Below are 18,821 nucleotides of genomic sequence, written 5' to 3' on the forward strand. Positions count from 1 at the left end.
CACGCACCACCTATCCCCTTAAAGACATGTGCACTGCGGACTCCACGGCACAAGCATGAGCGCCATGGCGAAACATGCGGGTAGGCAACTGGTCTATGCCTCGGCTCTTCCAATAGCACATCATCCTGAACTCTCGGTGACTCAGGACAAATGGGCGCTGGAGATTCTAGCGGATATGGATATAATTACGATGGGCGATATATATTCGGAGGGCTCCTTCATCACAATGGTACAGATCAGCGATAGGCATCAGGGAGCGCTAATGTCAGTCTTCACATTCTATAGGTTGCGGGAGGCTCTCAAGGCTTTTAATACCAATCACCCCACTGCACCAAACACCTTGAGTTCCCTGCAGACCTTATTGTATGGTCCCTAACAGGGTAGGCTAGTCACCCGATTATATCAAACCATGCAATCGATGCTGTGCCTGTACTCAGCCAGGCCCGAGAGCGATGGGAACAGGCTCTAGGTAATGCTCTCAGTGAGGAGGATTGGGAATTCAGCGGCTTGATGACAAAACGGCTGAAGGACAATTGCAACTTGCGCATTATTCACTTTAAATATTTACAAAAGTTGTATTATACGCCCCTTCAGGTAAAGAGGTATGACCTGCGAGACACAGCAAGATGTAAACTGTGCGGGGAACAAAATACAGACTTCCTTCATCTCACATGGGATTGTTTCTGGATTAAGGAATTCTGGGTGTTGGTCACACAAGCATTAACTGACATGATAATGGAGGAAGTGGAGTGCTCCCCTTTGGCTTGCTTGCTGGGTCTGGTTAAGCGTTTTAAACCAAAGAATAAACGACTGGTATTGATAGCAGTTTTATTGGCCAAGAGGAAAGTGGCACAAACATGGGCAGGCAAAAAGCCCCTAAAATTAGAGACTGACTACATGATTTGACATTTTACAGGGACCGATTGGCATGTTATGCGGAGGAATTGCCAGCTCCCTCTAGTACCAAGGACGCCTGGTCCCCACTGACGACGTATCTGTTGACTAACCCTCTAGATGCTGCAGATGACAGTGGTACACTCTAACAGCTCTTCGAAATAATGCGGGAGGTTACGGGCTACAAAAATTAGCTTGTTGTATGATGCTATACTCTAATCTCACGGCTTCTTGTCACGCGGGGGAGGGAGGTTGAACGTCAATCAATCAATCAATCAATCAAGCATTTGTATAGCGCGCTACTCACCCGGAGGGTCTCAAGGCGCTTGGGGAGGGGGGTCCGCTACTGCTCGAACAGCCAGGTCTTGAGCTGTTTCCTGAAGGCGAGGTGGTCCTGGGTCAGGCGAAGGTGGGTCGGGAGGGAGTTCCAGGTCTTGGCGGCGAGGTAGGAGAAGGACCTTCCCCCTGTGGTAGCTCTTCGGATGCGGGGGACGGCGGCGAGGGCGTGGCCGGTCGATCGAAGCTGGCGTTCGGGAGCGTAGAAGTTGAGGCGGCTATTGAGGTATCCTGGTCCTTGGTTGTGCAGGGCTTTGTGTGCGTGGGTGAGGAGACGGAAGGTGATTCTCTTGTTGACCGGGAGCCAGTGCAGGTCTCGCAGGTGTCCGGAGATGTGGTTGCGACGGGGGATGTCCAGGATGAGTCTTGCTGAGGCGTTCTGGATCCGCTGGAGTCTCTTCTGGAGTTTGGCGGTGATTCCGGCATAGAGGGAGTTGCCATAGTCCAGTCGGCTGGTGACGAGGGCCTGGGTGACCGTCTTCCTGGTCTCGGTGGGGATCCAACGGAAGATCTTGCGTAGCTTGCGTAGGATGTTGAAGCACGACGAGGAGACGGCGTTGACTTGACTGGTCATGGAGAGGGATGAGTCCAGGATGAAGCCCAGGTTGCGTGCGTGGTCTGTTGGTTTGGGTGCGCTGCCGAGGGCGGGGGGCCACCAGGAGTCGTCCCAGGCGGAGGGTGAGGATCCCAGGATGAGGACTTCCGTCTTGTCCGAGTTCAGTTTCAGGCGGCTGTTCTTCATCCAATCGGCTACCTCCTTCATCCCTTCGTGTAGGTTGGCTCTGGCGGTGGCGGGGTCGTTGGTGAGGGAGAGGATCAGCTGGGTGTCGTCGGCGTAGGAGATGATGTTGAGGTTGTGATGTCGTGCGATGGCTGCGAGGGGACTCATGTAGACGTTGAAGAGGGTTGGGCTGAGCGAGGAGCCTTGAGGAACGCCGCAGATGACTTCGGTGGCTTCTATCTGAACGGGGGAGGCGGACTCTCTGTGTCCTTCCGGCGAGGAAGGAGATGGTCCACTGCAGCGCCTTCTCCCGGATTCCGACGTTGCTGAGGCGCTGTACTAGGGTACGGTGGCAGGCGGTGTCGAAGGCCGCTGAGAGGTCTAGGAGGATGAGGGCCGCTGTTTCTCCGTTGTCGAGCAGAGCTCGGATGTCATCGGTGGCTGGGATCAGGGCGGTCTCGGTGCTGTGGTTGGCCCTGAAGCCAGACTGCGAGAGGTCGAGGGATCCGTTCGTCTCGAGGAAGGCGGCGAGCTGCTTGTTGACGGTCTTCTCGATGACTTTAGCGGGGAACGGGAGCAGCGAGATGGGTCGGTAGTTCTTGAGGTCGGAGGGGTCGGCTGATGGCTTCTTTAGTAGGGCGCTGAGTTCGGCGTGCTTCCAGTTCTCCGGGAAGGTGGCGGTGTCGAAGGAGGAGTTGATGATGTCCCGCAGGTGGGGTGCGATGACAGCGTCGGCCTTGTTGAAGACGTGGTGAGGGCATGGGTCGGTCGGAGATCCGGAGTGGATGGTGTTCATCTTGCGGATTGCTCATATGTTGTACGTATTTGAAAATGCAAAAATAAAAGAGATACATAAAAATGCATTATAACCAGCTGATCTAAATCATGTGCCATGTGGCACCGTTTAATTTCACTGCCATTGCTTTAACAATTAAATTACTGGTTCAATTCAAAACTTACATTTGGGTGCTTAGGATTTAATTTGTTACCAGAACATGTGCAAATAAATATTTATATCTAGTGCCCACAAAATCACAGGACGTATGCATGAATAATACATAAAATCAGATCATGAATTGACTCGGAAACACACAATTATTTTGAGGTATAGAAAACATATATAATTATGTGTATTCAACTGGTTTGCAAACACTATTATATAATGTAATCCATTTCTTACTTGGCGTTGTATGGACTCGCATGTTTGGGCGAAAATACTCCTGTTCGAATATTTAACATTTGTGAAGCTTTACGCGATAAAATCTACTTTGAAGAGACTCTACGTGTCACTTGCACCACTTGTTGACACTGGGTTTGCACCTTTAGCATCGCCTTGGGCCAATAGTTAGCACCTTCTACTTCTTGCACTGCATAACCATACAGCACCTTTTTCTGATGGATCAGACTTCGCCAGAAATTAGAGTCATATTATGTGATGCTTTCTTTGCATAATCTACAAATGTTGATACTCACTCCTTATTTTCCGCTGCCATTTCATTTCATTGTACAGATCCTCAGTCTGTTGGAAGAAGTCATTCACTTTGCTTCCTTGTTCATCTCTTTCTGTTGAATTGAAAACGCGGCGCATTGACTCTCGCGTGAGATATTCGCAAATGTTTGGCACTGGGAAGACAATTTGCTCCATCGTCCTATCATGGCGAACAATCTGAAAAACGCATACCCAAAAAGCTGATATTAGACTATTTTCATATTCAAAGCATCAAATCCAGCAGACAAGTGTTCGACTCGCTAACAGATAAGGACATTATTAAAAAAAAGTTAGGACAGTGCAATAATGGAGTGCAAGTAGCACCTGCTGTAAGTGCTTACACACTATAGATATGTTTGACAGAAACAATATTAATTAAACCAACTTTTCAAAAATAGTACGCAGTACCAGCAGTCAGAATTTTTTTTTTTAAAGTCCAACTTAAAATATACTTCGGGAATTTCTTTTTGGGGGGTTTCTACGTCATTGCAGTGGGTACACGTGGCACACTGAACCATCTTGGGGTGTATTAAAAGTCCGATGGGCTCACTGCAGTGTTAGCGGAGAAAAGGATTCACCTCTAGGTCCAATATCTGCTATGTGTTCTAATTTTTAGTACACGGTGCCTTTTACTTATTCTCCTAAAATTCCTAAACTTAATCTCTTAAAATTAAGCATAGAGGAGAGAGCATGTCCTACATTCAGATACCAAAGGGATGCGGACCGTGAGATGCGTCATTCTAGGCAATGGACATTTCCCCGCCTACACAGCAGCACCTAATTCAGCAGCACTGCGGTTGTAGGCAGTGAAATGTCCGTAGGGAAGGTGTGATGGGGATGCGGGGTAAAAGATAAGAAACCAACAATCCGCTCAAGGCAGGGACCAGCCTCAAAACTGAGTTGGAGTTGTCCCCTCATTGTAATGTCTGCAAATCGGTTCAAAGATCTTGACCCGGGCCACCTCCCACACATCAAGATGCTGGTACCAACTCTCATTACTCATCTTCAGTGACACTTGTAAGGCTTTTTCAGCTTTGTCTGATGGCGATTTCACTGCTCTTTGGAGGCATTGAGTCAATTAAAAATCCCACTGTCTGCATGTGAAAAACAACCTAAATCAACTGAACGTAAGGCTCAGATGAAAAATACTGACAACAGGTGAACATTATACAGCGTTATTAATGCATAGGCCTAGAAAAAATATGGTCCCATACAGATTGCATGGACTTAAAAGCTAAATGGTGCCCAGAATGCACACATTACATACCACCACAAAAACCACCATAGCAGTGACCTGCAGACGTTTTGGGAGTGTATGACATTGTATTTACATATGTTTACTAAAATAAATGATTTGATTATCAAAAAGTATGTAACACTGAAACAGGAAACAAAATTATAAAAAAAATTCAGAGGCAAGAAAGACAAACATTGGCATAGCCAATAGGTCTCGCCTTTGGGACCTTATAAGTGTTTAACCATGCAACAGTTTATGTTGTTGCACCAAGGATATTGTGCTGGATGACTGTGATCTATTGTACCTTCAGAACCTAACATAACATAACATTGTACCTTCAGAAGCTTGATGTTCAGGTTTTAATTCACAATATGTTGTAAGACCTTGTGGTTATCATAGTACTGCTTCGGTGGGAGGTTTCATGAATCCTACTGTGTTGCATTGTTTTTGGTAATTTGGGACATCTGTGTAGTGTTCTGGAGCAACGGAACTCTGTGTATTGTCACCAGAGGAAAGGCATAAGTCACACCACTGATAACCGCTTTAATGTAGGATTTAAACCATTTATTGATGGCTCTAAAATAAGTTAAATAATTAACTGCGGTGCTAGGACTGGTGTGGCAGTAGCCAGTGCCAGGATCTCTAAATGGCAGTAATACCACAGCTGGCAACTGGCCCCTGGGCAGCGACAATGCATGGGTTATTGACCGCTAATTATATAGCTGGCAATTGGCATTTTCATGACCAGTGGCCACTGGGTGCATTATTATTTTTTTGGGGAATGTATTTATTTGTATTTTCTTAATCACATTGCAATACCACATCAGATGTACAAAACATCTTGTTTCTGTGTTCATTACAGGTACAGCGAGGTCAGAGATCACTGGTACATAAACAGTCAAGAACAACAGATAGTGTCTGTCAACGGGATCTCTCCTCCCCTCCCCCCACCACGATCTACTGCGAGTCTGTGAGCGTCAGGCCCTAGTAGGTCAGCCATGGCTTCCAAATTTTTTTGGGGCACCCCTTGCTTTGTATGTCGTCTTCTCCCCCAACATATACATATCCATCCCTCTCCGCCATTCTTCAAGTGTTGGAGTAGTATCTGCCCCCCAGGTCCTCGCCATGTCTCTTTTGGCTACTACCAGACCCGGCTGGAGAAGTATCAGCTTCACTGGGTGCATTATTGACTGCTTTCAACACCACAGCTGGTAAGGGGCCCGTGTGCAGAGGCCATTATATGGATTACTGGCTGCCAATAATACCATAGCTGGCCACTCGCCCTTTATGCAATTACCACTGCATGGATTACTGACTGCTAAAACACCACAATGGCCTCAATGTGGATTATTGACTTCTAAGCATGACATAACTGGCAACTAGCTCCGTGCAATTAGGACAGGCTACGGCGTAGATTATTGACTGTTAATATTACCACAGCTGGAAACTGACCCATAGGCAGCGGCCACGGCCTACATTATTGACTGCTAATAATACCACAGATGGAAACTGACCCCTAGGCACGAGGCAGTGGCTATGGCGTGGATTACTGACTGGTAATATTAGCACAGGAGTCACCAGGCCCGTGCCATGAGGGCGGTTCGCTGGCTAGATCAGCGACCACTGCAGTTGATAACTAACTGCTGATAACCAGTGGCAGTCGGCAGTAGGTGTTTCTGTAGGGCGGTGACGTGGGCAGGGGGAGGGGCAGGGTGGGGGGTAGTAATGTATGGATTACGGAGTTTTACAGGTAAGTAAACATTTAAATAAATAAAATGAATTTCGTTGCGCGCACTGCATCACATTTGGTGATGCAGTGTGCGCAACAAAATTCATTGCCAGAACACAGGGGTAACCCGAGTGACCCTACGGCATCTGGGTGATCAATGATAAGTACAAAAAAATGATGCCTAGGGATCAATAGTCTGAACAAAAGCGGAAAAGAGATACCATTAATTATCCCTTTCAAATGTGTAATTACATAACGGGTGCATGCGCATATGTCTTGATACAGGTAGCCCCAGTGCTTAATTTGTGCCGGAGCTTTCCGGTGCTTAGCACCGGCACATAATTATCAGGGCCGTTGCTACAAGCATCATGGTGCGTCATTCATTGATATATTGGATTTACCTCACTATTGGACTGTTTGCAGAGTGCTGTGTAGTACCTGCCGCCGGCCGTACACTTGTATATCAAGATACCAGTGCTGCACGATACTGATGAATATGATATAGCCCGGCTGGAGCTAAGTTAAACTGTCCTGCCCTTTCCGCCCGCCCGGCCCCTGCCCTTGAAGTATCCTCGATTCCTCCCAATTCTGAATGCAAAATCTGTGCAGGCTGGCAAAAAATGGACATCTGTGTCTCGCTCTTGCTGCTCTCGCACTCCTGGAATGCCAGTTATCAGGGATAGCGCAGACAGGAAATTAGAACCTCAACCTAGGCTCTGTGTGTGACTGGTGATGGCCTAACGGTCCATGGCTCCATTGCCTGCCATTTGAGCACTAACCAGTTGCAAGTTTCAGTAATATAAATCCACTGACCACATATTTAGGCTTGCATTAAAAGATCAGTGAGAGGAATTATCTTCACTCTCTTCCGAACGAGATCTTAATTACAGACCGTGGAATAAAAAATGGTTTACCTCACTTTACCACAAATGCATAGCTAAGCTCTGGTTGTTTCAAGTCTTTTTAATCTTCAGAAGATATTAATCACGTGGTTCAAAACTGCGCAGCTAGACTATTATACAACCTCCCCAGGAAACATGCAGCCAAGCAAGCACTGAGAACACTGCACTGGCTCCCCATATCCGAGGGCGTTAGGTTCAAATCACTCTGCTTTGCGCACAAGACCCTCTGGGACACAGGCCCAAAAATCCTTTCGAACATGGTCTCGTTTCATTGCCCCCGCCGCAATCTGAGGTCGGCCAATCTGTTCCTAGCCAAGGTACCAAAGATTAGGAGGGCAAGAGCGGGGGGACGTATGTTTTCATACAATGCAGCCACTCTGTGGAACACACTTCCCCTCCAACTCAGATCCACAACACAGCACCTCCCATTCAGAAAACAACTAAAAACTTGGCTCTTCCAGAAGCTGCAGTAGAAAAGGAATGCGGTGATGCCAGGAACCAGCACTGGGATGCCTAAGGGTAGCCATGCGCTTTACCAAAAATCGATTTAATAATAATAATAATAATAATAATAATAATAATCATGGCTGTTTACTTTCTCTTCGCTGTCCTAGAAATCTGCTCTTCTGAACTGCTGATTAGGTACATATACTTACTCTATCTAATGATAAAATTCCACATTTTTTGTTGTATGGCCGTGTAGGCACACACAGATGCCATCCAAAAATCTGGCATGCCTGTTTTAATTTGGCAAAATAAACATGTTCTTATAGCCAAAACGTGATTCCAAGGAAAAAAACGTACACCTAACTGCCAACATGCAGCATGTTTCTGGTAACAGTTTCTCCAAAAGCCCACCTTTCTCTTTGCACAGCTTGTTTGGAGCTCTCTCATCACGCCCCTTGCAAGGATCTAACTACTCCCTTCAGGTTGTGCTTGCATCAAAGACTAGTACAATGGCGTCTACCTTTGGGTATTTCTATGACTGTTTTGTTTGTCACTTCTGGTAATACTACTCCGGTCAACAGAAAAGCCAGGTCACGCAATGCTTGTTAGCATATCACTGATTTATTCATTCTAATTACTAGAATTTACAAAGCAGTATATTTTATAGGCTGTGAACACCATCATACAAAAGCTTATTTTTTTAATGAGGTGGATAAAATAGCTGCCTTAAAAAGCATAAGCTTATTCAGTACAGTAAACCAGAAAATGACCATTTGTGATATTTGCCTAGCATTTTATGCATTTGAATAATGTTCCTGCTGTTCTTCTTTGGTTTGATATAAAGCGCTGCGCGGCCCTTGAAATTAAGTTTGTCTTCTAAACTAGAAGAACCATCACAGTGAGTGCACACCTATATAAGCTATGTAAAAGTTGTACCTCTGAACTCAGACTCTTTGAAAAATGGCACACCCCAGTAGTGTCCTTTCCCCAAATCAGCATATAGATCACTCACATTTTCCATTTTCAATGCATTAGTGATTTTAGATAATTTATTCCAAAATTGTGCTTTAAATGCACTTTTGATTTAATCTTTTTCAAAATGTTCACAGGGCAGGGAAACCTCCAATCAAAACCTTACTATGAGAAATGCTCCCTTGCGGAAATTCAGATCAGGTATTATATCTGACTTTCATCAGTGCCAGTTGAGGATGTGAGTTTAGCTAATAGAGTAAGTGGGTGGAGCCAATGGAGGAAGTGGGTGGAGCTGGAGAAAAGTAGGTGTGGCCTCCGACAAACATTTGAGCACCTGCACTTCATATTTTGCAAATTAAACACTGGGTAGCCCTTTATAATTTACCAATGTAACATGGCTGACGGCCATTGTAGACTGGTAGATTAAAATGAAAGAAGGTAAAAAGCTTAAGCATTGCTTAAAAGGGAGCAAGCTGCCAAGCACGCGTACAAACACATATTTACATATACATATTTATATATCAATACATTAATAAATATATTTATGAATTAAATTATTCTTATGCGGAATGGGTAGTGAGGCAGCAGGGTGGAATTGAGTAAGGGAGAGTGAATAAGAAAGAGAGTGGCCTGGAAGCACTTTGAAATTAAACATAAAAATTAAGAAAAATATAAAAACATGGGGCTTGGGCAGGGCAGTAAACGGGATAGGGAACATCGGGGACTAGGAAAAGTAACAAGGGTGTTTATAAAAAGAAAAAGAGAGAGAGAGTAAGGAAACAGGCACTCTCATGGAGCGTCTAAACCAAAATAAAAAAAAAGTCCCTTCAAGTATGCAGAATAAAGATACAACTCATCCAATCAGAATAATGTGTGTCCGAAATGCTCCTGGGTGGGAGAAACAAAAGAACAGGGAGAAAAGCCGCTGAATCAAGAGCAGACAACTGAGATAGCCAAAAGAGCCATCCAATTCATTATCCTAAGTCCAGTCTAAGTATATGTTATGTCCTGGTAACATTAGTTCTGCGAACAATTGTCTGCACCCAAGACCTTTTTTGATGTGAACTCAACAAAACCTATAGGAAAACGGTGTAGTTAAAATACATTTGTATTATAAACTCAAACCGAAAACACTGACATTTGCATTCTAAGATGAAATACATCCTTACCTTAATGCCTTCATTGGTCATCATGCATAAACAATAGATTAAACCAGCATGAAATGTCCTTTTAAAATAGTATATAATTCCCACTGTGAGAAATGTATCGAACAGTGATCATATGATAAAAAAGTATATCCCCTCAAAAGACATTGAATGTGCATTGAATACACTTGATCGCATCATAACCTGTGATGACACAATCCATTCTATATGTGTAGTGGCACTAATAAGTGCTCTGAATTTTCTGCAAGGCACTGTGTTTGAAACCTGTGAGGAAATGGGTGCTGTGCGTACGATGAACGTCACATCAATCCTGTAATGCTTGGTTTTCTACTTAATAGTCAAACGTTTATGCACTTGTTTGCCTACAAAATGACAATGAAAATTAAAAGAAGCAAAAAAGAGGTTCCGACAATTTACATCAGCATGCAAGTGAGGAATGCAAATCTATGTTCAAAGAGGTGAAGGGTTTAAGGTCATTAAAAACTTGAAATTAAATTAATACAATTAGCAGAAACATTACACCTTGGCGCATTTAATTGAAGATATTGATTTTATGCATTTCTGGTAAATTCTTTATTTGATTGTTTGTGGGAATAGTACGTCTATAATTGGGAACTTATATGTCATTTGAATTAAAACAATGATAATGTAACGTCTTTAACTGTTTTAATCAAAGGTCAGGAGTAGAGAAAGTTACAATAGTTTTGCACAGATAAGGACTTTTGAAGAATATCACCTTCTTTGATCGTGGTTACATGTGCAACTAAAAGGGCTTCGAACCGACAATGTAGTGGATTTAAATCAACATATTACCCTGCAGAGTATTATAAGAATGGAAGCCCTGTGGATGCATTACTTCAAATAAACTGAAGTATTTCTGATCACTGGAATATATCCCCAAAATACATTTAGAGAATGTTATAGTAGGTGGAATTTCGTAAATCCCGGTTAAACGGTTGTAAATTATATTCTAATTAGAGACACTTTTTGGCGTAATAAGAGCAGGAATTGGAGAAAAATTACTCCGGGAACGCATAATTTGGCAGTCAAGGTTTAGCAAAAGAAAGGAAGTGGAGTCACGAGGGGAAGAGCCATGAAAAGGAGGTTCTGACATTCAACTTATACATTTAGTTTATTTTAACACTCAGCCACAAAGAAATTGGCAACAAAGAAAAACGTGACAGTAGGTCTGATCTGGTTGAATTGATCAAAAGGCTGTACTTTAAGAAATGTTATACTTGCTGCAGAGATATTTGGGTGCCCAGCAAATCTCAGCGGATAACGTGACAGTAGGTCTGATCTGGTTGAATTGGTCAAAAGGCTGAATAGCAACCATAATGGTAAAGGTAGTGTAGGGTAGTCCAATCTCCATCCGAAGTAATGTACAGTTTGATGCAGTAGAAAAAATGAAAGGTTTAATATCATTACCAAATGCAGTCATAGTCAGGGTAAAACTGTTCTCATTAAGGTGGGGTTCCTTTAAAGAGGGGATAGTTTCAGTGGCATACAAACAATTAACAGGATGCTGGTAGATATACATCTTAAAACCAGAAAACTATGACTAGGGTAAGCTTTTCCTTAATAGAGGGATTATCAGGGATCCAGCAGGGTTTGGAGGGTTTGGCCGGAATCGAGGTGGCAATCAACGCCACAGTCAATATTGTCAAATTATTGCAGAGGGTGGCAAACATTTTCTCTTACATTCTATGCACTGTATTGGAGAGAAATTCTGCTTGAAAATGACTTATTGTAATTTAGTATGAATTAATAGCAAAGGGAAGACGATACATGTAATGGGATGTATTGAATTGTAAATCAATAAACAAAAAATACTTAAGCATTAACCTCATGTGCCCTAGCAGTTCGGTTCTTTATAAAACACACAACTCCATCAGAACATGTTGGACTAACATCCCCACACCCCCATTCACCCAAGCCATCATAGCCATCTAGTTGTCAAAGCGATGTGACCTAACTGAAGACAGATCCCTCACATTTAAGAGCACACACAATTGCAATTAGATACAGCCAGACAATTCTCCGTACCACCAGCATATTTACTAGTGGTGCACAACTTTTTTTCACCATCACAATACTTTCTTTTCTCTGTTCTTTTTTATTTTTTGATGTGGTAGTGCTAATGTTGAGAACCTGAGTCCACTGGTGAGAACCAACCAGTGGACCCCCATGGTGTTACTTCCGTGAGGCACGCCACATCTCTTCTCACATTTTTTCTCACATCTCTGGTGATTTCTTTTCAGTCATACACTACACCACACAGTAGGATGTATGAAAAGGGGACAGAATATTAAAATTGAACAGGGATTCATGACAAGGGACAGAGAGTATATATACTAACTGCCTAGCTAGCACGCCAAAGGGTGGGTGCCACAATAGACATAGAAATCCACATAGAACTGTTCAAAAAACAGCGTCAGGTCATACAGTTGTGTTGAACCAGTGAGTGGGGGCTTGAACTGACTGCTATAGAACCCCTGTAGCTCCTTGCTGAAGATAGTGGTGTCAAGCAAGACAACCTGCAAGACATACTAATGTTTAGTTCCAATAATTCTAAACACTGGAATCTGTTGTTTCATATAGAAATACATGAAATAGCTAATAACACTGTGGTTTGATAAAATGTATTGTTCAGTAGCTTTAACCCCTTCGATGCGGATGACAAAGCCAGCTCGTCATGGGCGTTACCTGCGCTACGCGGATGACGAGCTGACTTTGTCACAAACCGCGCATTTTTGAAATTCCAGCGCACAGCGGGAAAACGCGGTAGCGGTTAAGACCTTGCCTAGTATCCTCACATTCAGAAAGAACAAAAAGTATTATTGCAGTATAGTGGTTAAACCACCACTGGTATTGCAACTTGTGTGTCTTGTCTTTAGTCATATAAATAATAGGCATTAAAATTATCCAGATCGACAGCACTCATTGTTTAGACATAACTACAAAGGCAAACAATCTCAAACTCAACTAACCTTCTGCTCAGCATCTGCGGTTCTTTAGAGGATTGTAAACTATAGCTTGCAGGCCGAGCAAGGCAAAAGATTGTGTATTCACGATTGTTGTTTTCACTGCCAACATAGCTACAGTAATTGGTGAATGTAATATACGTCTTATTTTTAACAGTAAGATAATTTACTGTGATGGTGTTCCTCTTTAAAAATGTGCATACCTACGCCATCAGATGATGCTGGTACAACGAAGGGGAAAATTCATGATAAACGATATAGGGGGAGACGGGTGGTGCACAAACGATCACAGCAATTATTTATGTACTAATACTAGAAAGTATGACATACATATATATCTTAAGCCCAGTAAGCAGATGCCCAAGTGCTGAGATGATTTGGAAGATGAATTTCGAATGATAAACTTTGAAATTAAAATATTTCCGTACCTCATAAGAAGAATTGGTGAGCATGTACTCTTGTAAAAATACATACCTCGATCTGAGCAGTGTGATTGGCGTAGTACTTTAAGGCTTCGTCCCCTTCTTCTGAATAGGATCCTGGCTTTAGCATCTGCTGCAATGTTTTGTTGTGGCGGGCAAGCTAAAAACAAACACAACTAGTTGGTATTGACGGCAAGTATTTCAAACCATGTTTTCCCCACCCACCTCTCTCTTGAATGATGAAACTTAATTACCAGTTAGCTTTCTAATAAATTCAGATTTGTCAATGAAAATGGGTGTTTTCCTCTTTTAGTATTGTTATATCGCTTCTACATAGTGCCCAATCTGATATTATAGCATTACACTACTTTTGGAATGTCTGGGATGGACTTCTGAGTTCTGAAATTTGCCATCACGTACAAGAATCTGATTCAATTAACTAGCTTCTCTGCCAAATATTGCCATGGTAATACCTCACCCCCATTCATCCATGCTAGGGATTATGTGTTCATCTCAACATAGCAGAGTGGTAGTAAATAAGTAAAGCTTCAAGCAATTTACTGATACTTCTTTCTGTTTTTTTCCTCTTTTTTACTTCTCTTCTCATCAACTTTTACAATACAATAAACAAAAGAAACACGTGTGGGAGTGGGTATCAGATGTCTCCATGACATTTCTACAGTGCAGTATACACCAGTACTGGCTCCATGAAAACGTTCAACACACTCAGTAGGGTGACATGTATACCATGAGCATTTTACACAGTTGCAGTAGAGGTAGTCTACTTGCCCCACTTTTTAAGATATTTGTATGTAGCCCATCACTGCACACAAATCTATGACACTGACCCATTATTTAGTCGTGGGGTCATGTGTGCCCCTCCAATAACGTGCTATGTCCCTCTTAGCTACCAAAAATCTGATGGCCATGATAGTATGAACAATACGAAAGCCTCCCATGGTATCTTTCAATCCCAGAAGGCAATCTTGGGATCTAGTTCCAGCCGTCTACTCACCACCTGTCCCTGTTGTTTGTTAATTGTTCTCCAATAAGTGGCAATTACTGGAAACTCCAATAGAGCATGGTAAAATGTGCCGGGGGCAGCATTGCACCAGGAACCTTCAGGCCTTGCCGCCCAACCCACGTGCCAAAGTCGCTATAACACATATGCATGTATTTAAATTAGATGAGTGGTAAGGGCATAGGAAGGGCCAGTATCCTAGTAGTCATTTTAGCTGTAAAATCCTCTTCTTCACGGTCACCCACATCTGTGTCCCATGCTGCCCTAACCTGCAAAAGTAGGTCAAATGAATGTATAACGAAAGCCCAATACAGACCTGAATTCGCTCCCTTAAACTGTAATTAAATTATCAGCTTAACCTCAAGAGAGCTGTATTCGGGAACTGCTTTTAGGTCTTCTCAGCAAGAATCCAGTGCATATCTCATCTGCAGATAGCGATAAAATGGTGACTTATGCAAATGGAACTCCGTTGCCAAAGCCTCAAAAGATTTGATGCAACCAAATTTCCAGATGTCACCAAGGGTTGATATTAAGTCACCCTGGGAAAATACTGTGCCTGTGGTCTGTGCCAGCCAAGTGCCATGCCACAATGGAGTTACCACAGTTAGCTTTTTTAATGCTGCTTGCCAGCACAGAATAGGCAGTCTGGTCACTTAGTTTATTTATTTAACAAAGGTATCCTAAGATGAAAATTTTGGAGGAGACAGTAACAGGTGTTACACAGATTGAAATGATGAAACACTTGACAATACCCCTACAATTTAAAGAGATACAAACTCATGAAATTCAACCTTTTAAATAGCAATAGCTAAGAGGTAGTTTTGGGATGCAAAGGTCAGCTGTGATAGACTGATTTATTATCATTGTTGCGGATTACAAGAGACAATATAATGTCCACTTGCATGTAAATACATTCTTTTTATGTCTTACAGTAACTGCTGTTACATATGAATCACATACTTTTTGTAGAGATTAGTAGTGTCCCCGAGTGGGCTGAGTATGCTGAGAGTGGTATATAATGGTACAGGGGAACACACTAATGACAACTGATTATATTTGAACAATTGTTTGAGAATCTTAACATTTGTTAATTTATAATATGATTGTGCTCCTTCCTACAGGGCTCAGTGTTAAGGGACAGCAGACCGGTATGAAAGCCTTATGCTTCATTTTTGCATGCTTTGCACATCTCTAGGTAGGTAGGAAGTTATGCACCCCTGAAGAAGACTGTTGACCAGATTTGGCACTTAATTCAGTGGAAACATGTTGGAACTTACTTATGGTTAGTCAAAACATTAATTTCACATGTAAACCACAAATTGAGCGCTTTTAACAAATACCAAGGGTAGCCTTAAATAAAGAAATATTTACCTATCATTATACCTCCGCCCCGTAGCTGGGACCAAGGCACGGGCAGCCTAAGAACGGGATCTAGGCACATCAATAACTAACTTGTGCACAAACGTGTTACATCTCGAATAATCATCGCCATAAACTATTACATTTTAAAAACATACATAGTTCATGTAACCCCAAAATTGCTTGCAAAGATGGATCCCAGCATATCACATGCATGCGTTAGATGCGCTACCCCTGAGGCTGACTTTCCACATCTTGCATGGAATTGCGCCCCACTGCGGGCGTACTGGGGGGTGGTCTTTCAACATTTATCCCTCGTGGTAGAGCAGACTGTACAACCCACACCATTGACAGCATTATTGGGGTATGTTCAACCTCTAAAAAAAGGTGTCAGGAGGTTCCTGCAATCTCCTTGCTAATTGGAAAACGAATATGCTACTTACCAGTATGCATCTGTTCTTGGCATGTAGGGCTGCTGACATTCATATCTTTTGCATAGATTGCTGCCTAGTGTTGGGTCCGGATGATTGCACATTGTTGTCCTGGAAGAGTCTTCGAAGTATCACGAGATAGGTGGCTCCTCCCCTGGACTACAGTGCGCATGGGCATCGACTCCATCCCCAGATTGTTTTTAGCCATTGTGGCAAAGATGGAGTGTAACACAGTGAGTGATGCCCATGCTAAGAGTAATTGTAAGTGCTGCAGACGCTACAGGCGCCGGGGAGGAGGGCGGGCGATATGAATGTCAGCAGCCCTACATGCCAAGAACAGATGCATACTGGTAAGTAGCATATTCGGTTCGAGGCATGTGGGCTGCTGAATTCATATCTGTTGCATAGAATACATAGCAGTCCCTCCATTAGCAGCGGCCGCCTGTGCCAGCTGCAGCAGTTTGAAAAAGTGTTTTTAGAACAGCCTGCACTACAGCTGCCTGCTGTTTGGAGTGCACATCTACACAGTAGTGTTTTGTAAATGTGTGTGTGGTAGACCATGTGGCTGCTCTACAAATGTCTTCTAAAGGAATATTTCCAAGGAAAGCCATGGAGGCCCCCAACTTGCGGGTGGAGTGTGCCCTTGGGGGGATTGTTAAAGTGCGCTTTGCTTTTTGATAGCAAATTTGAATACACTTAACGATCCACCTGGCTATACCTGCTTTGGAAATGGGGTTGCCTCTGTGTTGTGCTGAAAAGGCAACAAAGAGTTGTTTCGTCTTCCTAAAATCTTTGGTCCTACCAATGTAATACATTAAAGCTCTTTTGACGTCGAGAGTGTGGAGCATTCTCTCCGCCACCGACTCAGGATTTTGGAAGAACACAGGCAGTTCAATAGTCTGATTGATACGAAACTGTGAAACCACCTTTGGAAGAAATTTAGGGTTAGTGCGCAGCACCACCCGGTTGGAGTGAATTTGTATGAATGGCTCTTGGATAGTTAGTGCTTGGAGTTCACTTACTCGTCGCAGAGATGTAATTGCTATCAGGAAAGCTACTTTCCATGTTAAGAACTGAATCTCGCATGAATGTAGAGACTCAAAAGGTGGACCCATCAGTCGGGTGAGGACCACATTAAGGTTCCATTCAGGAGCTGGTGGGGTCCGGGGAGGAATGACTCGTTTGAGTCCTTCCAGAAAGGCTTTAATGGCAGGCACTCTGAAAAGTGAGAGATGCTGCCTGTTTTGGAGATAAGCCGCTATGGCGGATAAATGTATCCGAATGGAAGCATATGCCAAATTGCATTTGTAAAGATGTAACAGATAACAAATGAGGTTGGGCGTAGACGCGTCAAGCGGGTTGATGTTGTGGTCTGCACAATAAATGACGAACCGCTTCCATTTTGCCGCATAGCATGCTCTGGTGGTGGGCTTTCTTGCCTCCCGTATGATATCCAAGCAGTCGGGAGGCAAGTTGAGGTAGCCAAATTCTAAGACCTCAGGAGCCAGATCGCCAGGTTGAGCTGTTGCGGATCTGGGTGCTGAATGTCGCCATGGCTCTGCGTCAAAAGCCTGGGAGTGAGGTGCAGCCTTTGATGCGGTACCACGGAAAGTTCTAGAAACGTGGTGTACCATGGTTGGCGTGCCCACGTTGGAGCAACCAGGATGAGCGTCATGGAGTGTTGCTTCAGCTTGCGTGCCACCAGCGGTATTAGAGGTGCTGGGGGAAAAGCGTACGCAAATTTGCCTGACCAGTTCATCCATATCGCATTGCCCTGCGACTGTGGGTGCGGGAACCTGGCGGCAAAGCTTTGGCATTTGGCGTTTTCCTTTGTGGCAAACAGGTCTATCTCTGGATGACCCCACTGCTGGAAGTACGGGTGGAGTACTGATGGATGCATCTCCCACTCGTGCATTTGGTGGCTGTGCCTGCTGAGCAGGTCCTCCATCTGATTGTCCTTGCCTGGGAGGTGTTCCGCCATGAGGAAGATGTTCCTCTGAATGGCCCACTTCCACATGCTCTGAGCCAGATGAGACAACTGTGGAGAGTGTGTACCTCCCTGCTTCTGAATGTAGTACATGCCCGTCATGTTGTCCGTCCGGATCAACACGACCTTGTTGCACAGATGTACCTTGAATGCCTTCATTGCCATGAAGATTGCCATCAGCTCTAGGAGGTTGATGTGCATCTTCTTATGCTGCGTTGTCCATAGTCCCTGCACCGTGTAGTGGAGTACATGAGCTCCCCAACCCTGGAGAGATGCGTCCGTCGTTAGGATGATCTGTGGCACAGGCTCCTGGAACGGTCGGCCCTTGCAAAGGTTGTGTGGATTCCACCAATGCAGAGAGTTGTATGCACGACTGGTCACCAACACTAGGTCTTTTAACTGTCCGTGAGCCTGATTCCACTGACATGCTAAGCACTCCTGAAGCGGACGCATATGTAGTCTTGCGTGTGGGACTATGAAGATGCAGGAGGCCATCATGCCTATCAACTGCATGAACACTCGTGCTGGAAGCGAGTGTTGCGGTCTGAATTTCTGTATCAGCAATTGAATGCTGTTGATCCTCACTGAATTTGGCTGTGCTTTGGCTGCCAGAGTGTTTATCGTCGCGCCCAGATACTGCAGCACGTGGGCGGGCTGAAGGTGTGACTTTGGGTAATTCAGTGAGAATCCCAGATCGTAAAGAAGGTGAATGGTGTGGGACATG

The 18,821-nt window shown here is 43.9% G+C and overlaps 1 protein-coding gene across 3 annotated transcripts in view; it reads right to left on the reverse strand.

The window, feature by feature from the left end:
* The window catches only part of ITPR2 (inositol 1,4,5-trisphosphate receptor type 2), a 1,735,249-nt gene that overhangs the window by 297,489 nt on the left and 1,418,939 nt on the right, over nt 1-18,821 (reverse strand). For all 3 annotated transcript variants that reach the window (XM_078674117.1, XM_078674116.1, XM_078674118.1), the window contains 2 exons: nt 13,352-13,459; nt 3,425-3,617 (listed from right to left, as the gene is read on the reverse strand). In XM_078674117.1, coding sequence (XP_078530243.1) covers nt 3,425-3,617; nt 13,352-13,459 — 301 coding nt within the window. The remainder of the gene's footprint in view (nt 1-3,424; nt 3,618-13,351; nt 13,460-18,821) is intronic.

Source organism: Lissotriton helveticus, chromosome 1_1, assembly GCF_964261635.1.
Source record: "Lissotriton helveticus chromosome 1_1, aLisHel1.1, whole genome shotgun sequence".
Taxonomy (NCBI): domain Eukaryota; kingdom Metazoa; phylum Chordata; class Amphibia; order Caudata; family Salamandridae; genus Lissotriton; species Lissotriton helveticus.